Source organism: Olea europaea, chromosome 2 (genome assembly GCF_002742605.1).
Source record: "Olea europaea var. sylvestris chromosome 2, O_europaea_v1, whole genome shotgun sequence".
NCBI lineage: Eukaryota > Viridiplantae > Streptophyta > Magnoliopsida > Lamiales > Oleaceae > Olea > Olea europaea.
Window position 1 is genome coordinate 7,986,590 of NC_036238.1, and position 11,534 is coordinate 7,998,123.

The 11,534-nt window shown below is 32.6% G+C and overlaps 1 protein-coding gene across 1 annotated transcript; it reads left to right on the forward strand.

Annotated features, from left to right (window-relative positions):
• The first annotated feature begins 8,752 nt into the window (after nucleotides 1-8,752).
• On the forward strand, nucleotides 8,753-10,532 carry LOC111375719. Its single transcript, XM_022998587.1, has 3 exons — nucleotides 8,753-8,927; nucleotides 10,004-10,166; nucleotides 10,282-10,532. Exons 1-3 carry the CDS (start codon nucleotides 8,776-8,778, stop codon nucleotides 10,420-10,422), a joined length of 456 nt encoding a protein of 151 aa, XP_022854355.1. The 5' UTR covers nucleotides 8,753-8,775; the 3' UTR covers nucleotides 10,423-10,532.
• Nucleotides 10,533-11,534: the final 1,002 nt, after the last annotated feature.

The window sequence follows — 11,534 nt, forward strand, 5'->3', positions numbered from 1 at the left end:
TTGATGAAATAAAAAACCATTTTGAGATTGAGTGGGTCCTTTAGTCTTTAGGTGTTGCTGTCTACATAGAAAAGAAGCAAATTAAAGTTTCATTAGGGGTCAAAAGTAATTTATTTTATATAAATGGTTACTTATAATAAGTATAGTTATTAAATTCAGTCTAGCTCAACCGGGTAGATCAAAAAATCGTTAAATCAAGTGCAGTGACAACCCAATTTTCATATTTTGATGGGGGAAATTAGGTCATCTGTCCTTAAAAAGTAAAACATTAGATTAATATTTTTAAAATTGAGTAGAACTACAAATTCTCGTAATTATTACGTTCAAATTGATTTTATCACACACTGAAATTTTGTCACCTTTTGAGCTTTTTTTGAGTTTTTGATACTTTTTTTAATAATCACTTTTTTTAATTTCTTATCACTTTTAATTTAATAAATAGTCTCTTTCTTCTCATTTTTTCTTTTATAGGATTAAGAGTTAATTATAATGAAGGAATATTGATTTAAATGGACATTATATGTTACTTTTATTTATACTTTTTAGTAGTGATATACCTTTGCGCTTTGAACATAAAAATTGTTGTCAAATATAGCTTATGACAATGATGCCAACTTAATTTCTTTTTAACAACGTCAAATTTCAGCTTCTTAAAAAAAGTGACACTTCATAAAAATTGTTGTCAAATTTAGCTTATATGTAATATAAAGATACGTCATGAAATTGCATATCAATGACAATAATGCCAACTTAATTTTTTTTTAACAGTATCAAAATTTAACTTCTTGAAAAAAGTGTCACTATTTTTAAGAAAGAAATGACATTTTCGTTTTACCCAAGGTTATTGCATGTACAATCTATTGAAAAGACAATTTAAGTCATTTTTTTTTTACTTTTTAGATTCATTATCTTGTCTTTATAACAAATTTATTCATATCAGCAAAATGAATACAAATGAAGTAGTGTGATTTATTATTATTATTATTATTATTATTATTATTATTATTATTATTATTATTATTATTATTATTATTATTATTATTATTTTAAATGATAGTGTATGTCACTTTTAATTTTCAGCAAAGTTCGAGGTACTTTCTAGTTTTGCCATGTCTAGACTCCCATTTTTCCATATAAGCCTAAGTTATTTGTCATTCAGCACAATGACATTTTGATAATTGAAAGAAAAAGTATCTTTAAGTATGTTATATAATTACAAAAATGTAGTTTTGTTTAAAGATAATAATATCTTTTGCATTACAAAGTAAGAATCAAACACTTCGCACTTAAAATTTCAAAATCAAGTCACCTTTTTATTTGTTTACTCTAGTATAGATAAAAATTCTTTCATTTTTCATTTGCTTAAATCTTAGAATCTCATAAATTTATTAAACACTCAATAAAAAAAATATTGTTTATATAAGCCACTTCAACCCTGTAAGTATATTAACATATATTTAATTTCGTTTTCGTTGAATTAGTATATAATTTGAATTTTTAAAACTTATTTCAATATAGACAGATAATTTTTGCAATTTTTAAATAGATCTATAATTTTTTAAGCAACAATGAGAAAAAATTCTTTCGTGTGCATATTCTTTTCAGTTAGATTCATGAGCATCTTGAAAAAGGTCGACCTAGCCATCTGGACATGAAGAAGAACCAGCCAAAACATATAGGCAGGCTTTTAATAGCCGGCCCAGTTGACCCAAAAAAAAATATTTCTTATCATTATCTATTTTTTAAAATTATGTCTCATAATTCAAATTCGAACTATCAAATAGTGATTTTTTACTTTGGTGAATTTGAAGGGAATGAAAATGAATGATGTGCATGAAAAATTGATAAGTGAAAGGCATGGTACTATTGAAATTGTGATAAAATCGAGTACATTATATGGAGAAATATACCATGATTTATAGAACAAGTTTAACCTCGATCTTTTTTAGAATCTCTATTCAATGAGCACATACCCATTTCAATTCTACCTATAAATGTTACTTCTGAAGCTAAAATGAAGGTTCTAATTGAATTGAATAGAAATCACACCACTCTAATTTGCATAACTTTAGTGAGGAAGAATATCCCCGAAAGTAAGCATGAAGATTCCAATTAAAGGGATCATAATGTGAATGATTTTGGGACACGGTGGAAATAGCTCATGGGGATGATGTGGTTATTTCCTGAGACAGTTGTTTCTCACCATGATCTCACTATTACATACAAAATTCTTTCAATAGTTCAACGAGACACGAGTGAGGTGGGAACTCATAGACTAGATTGAGTGCACGATATCTATATGTTTGCATATGATTCTCGATGAAGAATTAGTATCGAGTAGTTATTTGAAACAAAGATAGATTTGTAGGAAGTTGTGCACCATATTGCATTGAAACACAACTTTGAATTTAAATTGAAGATATTAAATAAATCGACGTATACAATTATTTGCATTGATGAAAGTTGTCTTTGGTGCGAGTGAAAAAAATGTACACGAATGGGTTTTTATGGTTTGCAAGTACGTCCGGGAACATATTACTATGAGGTATTCATTAGAATAATAATGGTTTATTGGTCAACAAATAATGTACAGATTTTAGGACCTACAAACAATCTACAAACCTTCAAACATCATTAACCGCATCTGCCAAGAGTAGGGTAGTCATAAACTACCAGAAGACCTTAAATGCCAAAGAGTGCTTGTTAAATAATTTAATGGGTTTGGCCAATGAAGTTATGCTAAATTGGCCAGTTTGTTGCAGTAAAATATGGGGATAACTAATCATACCTCGACATTTTTTTTAAGATGGAGGGCAAGAATCGCTTTAAGTATTTCTTCATGGCTCTTGGACAATGTGTTTGGGGATTTCGAAATGTGATGTGATTACTAATTTATTTGATGGTACATCCATGAAATCTAGATATGCAAGCAAGTTAATTATTATTATATGTCAAGATGCCAACATCAAAATTTACCCTCTTGTGTTCATATAACCGATAGCAAGAATGATCTATCGATGCCTTAATTCTTCACAAAGCTAAGGAAAGTAATTGGGGATGTTGATAACCTAGAATTTGTAGCTGATCAGGAACAATCTATAATAAATGATATCACTAAAGTTTTTCCCGAAGCATATTATGGAAATTGCATGCGCCATAGACAATGAAACCTAAAGACCAAGTATCGTGGCAGTGCCATCGTTGCATTGTTTTGGAGAGTTGCAAAAGCTTATATTTTTGAAAATTGTAATAAGTTCATATTCGAAATAGAAAGTATATCACATTTAGCATAGAAGTATCTAAAACATATGGAGATTGAACAGTGGGCATGCTCACATTTTTCAGGACGTTGATACAACTTAATGATATCAAACAATGTAAAGACACTCAAGCATTATTCAAGTAAGATCAAGAGTTACCAGTTTTCTCAATGATTGAGTACATTCGCAAGAAGCTGCAATACTAGTTTCATGATCGATATATGAAATCATAGAGTTGCACAAGTGTGCTAACCCCAATATAGGAAGATAAACTCTTTAAAACTCTTGAGGTGGCGAGAAAGGTAAGTGTGGAACTACTAGTTCAATTGTGCCTCTCTATGAATTTGGATAAAATATTGTATATATAATGGACTTGACTGATAACACCCACACTTGTAGACGATTTCAACTCGAGAGTTTTCCATGTGAGCATGTTGTAGAATTTGTTATGCATAGAGGCTTTGCACCGAACACCTTATGCTTTCCTCATTATACGACTAATCTTTGGAGAGCAACGTATACAAAGACTATATCTCCTCTACCAAAGGAAGCCAAATGGAAAGTTCTAGATCATATTATCCCATTTAATACTTTTTCACCACCTAAAGTTAAACCGTATCCTCCTGGACGTGGACTTAAATCTAAAATAATATTTACTGAAGAGTATCCACGATCATGGAGGAGTAGTAGATACGGTGCAATAGGGCATACTCATCAAATTTGTACAAGTCAGATTCTCCTACATAGCAATTCGAAAAATTTATAATATCTATTGTATTTATAGTAATTTATTTGTTGCATAATTATTGTCATCATCAAATGTCAAATGATCTTCAGTGTCTCTGAGCTCAATCGCGTAACATTTTCATAGCCAGGTCGATATGCTAAAGCAGAAAACACTAATAAAAAAAGAGAGAGATTCATTTAATTAAATCAACCCATTACATAAACATAATAAATAACAATGAAAATACTTTTATATCGTCTGTGAGTAAAGCTAACTTCGTCATTACATTTTCAAATCTCTTTCTAGCATTCGGTATCGTCTTATCCCCTATCATGTATCTATCTCTAAAAAAGAAAAAAAAATATTACAACAAGCATAGATGAGTTAGTGTACTTAGCAACATCATAAATAACTTACTTGAATTTAAGGAATTTTGAACCATTCATCGAATGCTTTCTGCCTAATAGGGTCAATCTCATAGAAGAGATTGGGAAACGTCCCATCCACATATGTCATTCTCTTCGCCTCGGTTTTGAAGGAAAAAATGATGTAATGTGATGGCAATCTTAGCCTCTTGTCAACCACCAGCTTTGGCATGTCCATAGCACACTTTGTACCCTTTCATCACCTTCAACACCCATCCCACATGAAAATGACAACCTTCATCATGTTGGGCATACTCTTCTCCTTCGCTATCACCTCTGGTACTCCCTCTATCACATCATCTACCATTCCAACGGTCATAGGTCCATTGCTCCCTCTGTCCCAGGTGCCATAAGATCCTCTATTAGACCCTTTATCTTAAGCACCATCTCATATTCTATTAGCTGGACAATCGCTGACTCCATCACCATCGGGGCCATGCCATTGGTCCCAGGAACCTGTGATCTTTTTTCATACCCTTTATCTTGGGCATTGTTACATAATCTGTTATCTTGATGGTCAATGGGTCATAACCATGGGCGCTATCTCCTAGGCCCCGCTGATGGACACCTTCCAATGTTGGGACCTTCCCCTTCATAGTTACAAAAATGATTTAAATGCAACATTCGATGGCCATGATGAATCATCATACCCTATGGGACACTCTCTTCTAGTGCCTCTACCATCCTCTCCATCTTAAGCATATTCGATCCCTCCGGTACTTGTATCGTCGATCTTTCTGCCATCCCCTTATAGGCCTACTACAATACCTTGTAGCGCTGCGACCTCATTATGAAGGTCTCCTAAATCGGCTCACGACTTTTTGACATCGTGTCATAACTTTGCTACTTTACCCCTAATGTCCCGTCGTAATGCCCCTATCATCTCTTGTAGCGCCCCTATCTTCTATCTGATAACCTTAGTTAGAGTACAAACAAATCAACAAAATAATAACTTTCTCTGGGTGCAAGAGATTCATGGGAAAAGTGTCTAGATTTGGGAGAACGAAATCTCCTTTGTAAAGGTGATCTCCTTAGTAAAGGCAATCGTCGTTTTACTGGATGACGCTCATACACAAATAAGAACATTAGCATTTAATAACTTGATGAAAATATTACATCACAAAATGGTAATAAAAAAATTATATTCAATTATCATACCCTACGATAAGCATTTTTATGCACTTATTTAACTCACAAACATGACTAACTATGCGTAAAGTGTTTGAATTATGGCTTAAATTCATTTAATCCATATATTGTAGGTATATTGGTGGACATGTTGGAATTCAAGAGAAAAAGGAGCGAAAAGGACCAAAATGAAGAAAAGGTGAAAGTTCAGGGATCAAGATGCAAATGTTCAAAAGATGAACCAGAAGAGCAATCAAAGATTTGATCAAGCAAAGTACCAATTGGAGGTTAATATTTGTCGATGAAATGAGAAGAAGAAAGAAACAAGGCCAAAGTGGAAGAGTGGAAAGTTGAAGGACTAAAATGATAATCTTAAAAAATAGGCCTCTATACGTCCACAAGAGATTATTCTATGTTGTCGCGAGCATGGCTACTGAAGCTAAAAGGCCAAAATTTTTATACCTATTTGGTCGCATAGGCCAAATTCGAAGATCAACGCTACAGTCTCCTATTCACGTTAAAACTCTTTTGGAACTTGATGGGGACGCGATATAAAAGCCTAGACTCGTTAGAATTAGGGTCAGAATGCATTAGAAGAGAACAAAACATATCTTGGAGACAAATTTGAGAGAGATTAACGAAGAATTTCACGAAGATTATCAAGATTTCACGCGAAGCCATAACCCAGTGATGTTTTATCTTCAAGAATTCATGTATTCTTTTATTTTCTCCATGTTAGGCTAGATATTCTTGTACTAGGAGATCGATGAACTATGCAATGTGATCTTTGGAATTTTAGTTTTGCAATTCAACAATTAAATGCATTTTTGATTATTTGAATGATTTATATACATTAATTTCTTCCATAATTAAATGCACGTAATTATGTGATATGTAGTGATTTATTTCTTGCATTCGAGAGAAGGAAAATTGATTTGACAAGGTATAAATCATCATAGGGTCCAGTAGGGGATAGAGATATACCTCTATGCTTTGCGTAAATCGTTAATTGCTCATAAAATCCCATGCGTTCTTATATATATGCATCTGTCATAGAGATATAGGCTGGTGATATATAAGAATAGGTTCAATATTGCTCAAGAGATTGTGTTGGATAGATTTAGGATCATTGATTCTTCAATAATTCAGTCGTGTTGTCAGATTGTAAAATTAGGGTTTTAAGTTATCATTACATAGGAATTCGTGATCCTAGTATGTTTTAATTTCATTGAGTAACATCTACTTGCATTCCAACCATCTTATTGCATTTAAATTTAATTAGAAACGTAAATGATAAGAAATTTGTTTTGTTCATAACACAAGAATGGATGTTGCTAGAATTTTGCTCAAATGGACATGGAAGAAATATTGAACTTCACCAATTAACGAGAAAATTGTAATGCATGGATCAAAACATATGTAGGATTTTCAAACCATTAACACATATTTATAGAGTTAAAATGAATCATAATCAAAGCGAAATCCTAATCCGTAGATAAATCTGAATAAAAAAAGAAAAAGTTAAAATGGCGAGAATATCCTTAAATTGACTTAAAATGGGAAATTACTCAAATGGACCGATACACGAAGAAATTTACCTTGAAAGTTTGACAACATCATTCGAAAAATTTGCGAAAATGCTTTGGAGTGTAATCACTCGCGTAAATGTGACACCCAAGCTGAAAGTTACACATGTTTTGTCGCTACTTATTTTTTTTCCTCTTCTTCAATTAGTTTAGTGTTTTCTCTTCTAATCGTTCCACACTATTTCCTTCCATTTTAGAGCAATTCAACCCTAAGTCGTCATCAAGATATGAAGATTTATCATTATCCGAAATATACTCATAAAAATTTGCAACAAAACGTTATAGAAATCATCTTGTGCTTAGTAAGATTAAGGTTTATTTTTTTGCAAAATTTGACAAGGCCCGTAATTCTTCTAATCCAGTTTCTTCTCACTGCCACCACATTCTTTCCTTAGAAACACCATAACCATATCATCTACCTGAAATGTTTTATGGTGTCTATTCGTATCAGCTGTAGCCTTATACTTTGCGTTGCAGCTTCCAACTTTTTCTTTTCCCGTTGAATCACCTCCATATGTTGTTCAACTAGTTGTTTAGTTGTTGCACTCTTTGTCATAGTTGTTCCACCAAACTCCTTTATATCGAAGGAAAACTTACTGGCTAAATTTGTAGTAGTCATAAAAGATATCACTTCAACTTTAAAAAGTTTTTTGTCATATCCTGTCTTTTTAACCTTCCATTTTAACATGTAGGTGTTCTCTATAACCCTATGTACGACATCCACATCAAACTATCATGATTTACCCAATAGAACATAACATGCATCAATCTCAACAATGTTTCAAATAATTTTTGATTTGTAAAGGTCCCCACAAACAAAGGTAACCTAAAAATTCTAGTCACTTGAATAGATAGGCCCTTCTTAATCCAATCAACGTGTGATAAGAAGTTTGATTTTGTTCAGCTGCCACCTTTAGATGATCTACTAGCTTTTTTGCGATCACATTCGCACAACTAAACTATCTGTGATTAGACTACAAAAAATTTCATTGACTTGACATTTGGCCCGAAAGATCTTCCTATGTCGAGTCAACTATTCCTGCTTAGGTGAGTATAAGGTTTTTTGCACTATATACACAAAATCTCCTTGTTCTTTTTCACACACTTCATCGGAGTATTCTTCTTCTGGCAGGTTGAAAATAATAATAATAATAATAATAATAATAATAATAATAATAATAATAATCAATCCTATTAATAATACATGAAGAATTGTTGCCCAAATTTCGTTCGAATAAACGTGAGAAATATTGGAATCTACCAATTAATGAAAAAAATTGATGATATTATTAATCAAAACATCTGTAGGTTATTTAAATCCTTTAACACAAATTTAAAGAGTTAAAAGGAACTCCAATCAACGCAAAACTCTAATTCTGTAGATAAAATTAAATAAAATTAAAAAAATATGAAAATGACGAAAATAACCTTAAATTCATTCAAAACAGAAAATTGCTAAAATGGACTCCTAAATATTGCATGCCATCCACGTGTATGCACTTTGTAGTCCATGCTATCCCATCCACAATTGCTAAAATGATCCACCATGTGACCCGTTCAAATATTGCATGCCATCTACGTGTCCACTGCCACGCATAAATTCCATACATCTCCAATCCAATGTATAAAGATCTGACCATTGCAATTGAATGTTAACCGAGAAATGCAGAGGAAAAATGGCATCAAATCTGAATCCAAGATATGCATACACAGTGGTTTATGTCAGAGATGTAGCCAAATCTGTTGCATTTTACGCCAAGGCATTTGGTTCTCAAGTGCGCCGCTTAGATCACTCTAACAGGTAAAAGACATTGAAATATTATTACAATAAATGACATTGAAATCGCATGATTATTATTATCTTAGAATCCCAAAATCTTAGTGCATGTTTGGGAATGCTTGTCAAGTTTTTTGAACCGTCAGACATCATTTTTATCTATGCATTTGATGATTCACGATTTATAATCTACTACTGTACTCTTTATCGTAATTATGTGCAAATGATTCCAGCATCGTAGAAGTAGATTGGTGTCAAATAGACATTGCCACAAGAATGGTCTTGTGGGGTTCTGTGTGATTTGCACGAATTTCACCCATCTTTAGTCCAATTGAAATTAGATTTTTGGTAACTTTTAATAAAAATTGATGAAATGAATGGTTGAAAAGTTACGAATCTAATTAAACGTGTTATTAAGGTTAATTATCAATTTTAACTTAAAATTCACATCAACCTAAAATTTTTATCAACTTTTTAATCTAAACCAAGCAGGTATTAAATTTTTTTGACATACAATAAAAATGAATACTTAGCACATCAACGGCCATGATTGAATTGGAAGTTGTTTTCTTTTCTTTTTCTAATGATACAATATGACTTCCAAGATTCGAATGATGAGCCTTTGTTCTTTAGCCATATCATGCTACTTAGCCTCGCCTATATAGCACTAATATAGCATTAAATGACATTTTAAATGGAAGGTGGAATTAGATTACTTATTTCATTAACATATTATTTAATCTATATAGATTGGGGTTATAATTTCAGTAGGGTTAAATAACATTACTCTTTCGTGGGTCTCTTTCGAGATCACTATCAATCTCAATTGGTCTTATGATGGCGAGGAACTTTTACTTAAAAATTACCTTTCAACAATGTGAACAACATCACGAAAAAAGTCAACTATGATCAAACTGAATGAAGACTTGCATCCTACATCTCTACCCTGATTTTGCGGATTGGGTCCATTAAAACTGAAAAATATAACCATATGATCTAATGTTTTGTACGTGAAAATATTTGAATCTTGTTCTAATTTCTAGGAAATTACATATGTTGAAAGAAATACATTATTAATTTTGTTGATTGGATTGGTGTAGATGGGGTGAGCTTGAGAGTGGGGAGACCACAATAGCATTAACACCTGTGCACCAACACGAGCCGGACGATTTGAGTGGCGAGGTGCGTATGCCACAATCTAGCCATGAGAGGAACCCGATCGAGGTCTGTTTTGACTATCCAGATGTGGATTCTGCCTACAAGGTTTGGAATAATTATTTCTCCCTTGTTCAGAAATAAACATAACTTCCTTGGGAAGATTTTCAAGCAAGTTTGGCACACTGTGATGTTTTGAGATTGTTATTTGTGGGTGGATCAGAATGCTGTAGAGAACGGTGCCGTACCAGTTAGTGAGCCAGAGGAGAAGGAATGGGGACAAAAAGTAGGGTATGTTCGAGATATTGACGGGATTGTCGTGAGGATGGGGAGCTACGTGAATTCGTCCAAAGCCCATCACTGAACATCAGCCCGTATTCTGGAATTATCCCATCTCATGGCTTTCATTCCCTTCCTTAATGTTTGTACCAATTAAAGATCATTTACTTTTGGAAGTTGCAGCTCGTCATTTGAATTAATCTTTTTAGATTGAGATTATAATCCTCTATATGCATAGTTGGGTTGATTTCCAGCCGTGACAAAGTCGTTTATATTGTGGTTCTCCTAGTTCATGATTTCGACCTAGGGTCTTTATATAATTCTTGTAGCTTGGGATAATTATCTTATATCCATGTTGGATTGTAAGTGCGAAAACATTTAAAATGTGTTTATTTAAATGTTCATAGTCAAGGGCGAAAATAATTTCAATATGTGTTCATTATTCATTGGGATAGTCAATTAGTTATTTGAAGGCACATGAACAATATGTAACGCACAATGGAAGTCTCAACGTATGCATTGTAGATTTATTATAGTTAGAGAATCTCTTATATATGGAGTTGTCTTGTATACAACATGAGCATTATTTAATGAACGCTTTGATCGATCAATTATAATTTTTATAGACCACATTTCAGTATCCTCAAAGGATAAGGAACAACATTAAAGTCAATTGAGGATTGTGTCAGAGATGCTAAAAAGTGATGAATTACATGTTAAATTTAAGAAATATGAATTTTAGTTCGATCTATAAATTTTTCCGACAAGTACATCATTGCACAAGGAATTGAAGTGTATATGACTGGGGTTGAAGCCATGGCTAATTGGTCTAGACCATTTAATGTTGATGAGGCCTGTAGTTTCTTGTGATTTTTTAAAATAAGGGCCTAAATAACTCTACTATCTACGAACGTTACTGCAATTTCCAAATTATTTTATGATGATTTTTGAACTTTTCAAATAGAAAAGAAATAGAAAGAGAGAGATTAGAAACAACATCTATTATAACTTGTCTCTCCAAACTTTACATTTACAATTAAGCTGGTTGTATAGGGTCACATGGGTACAACCAGCATAACCATTACATTTAAGTCCCATTAAGAGACTCAAGATATCATACATGTTATTATTTTTGGTAGTTTGAAAATTTTCACGGATTCAGGGTATAAAGTAACATCAGTGTGCAAAAATAGGTTA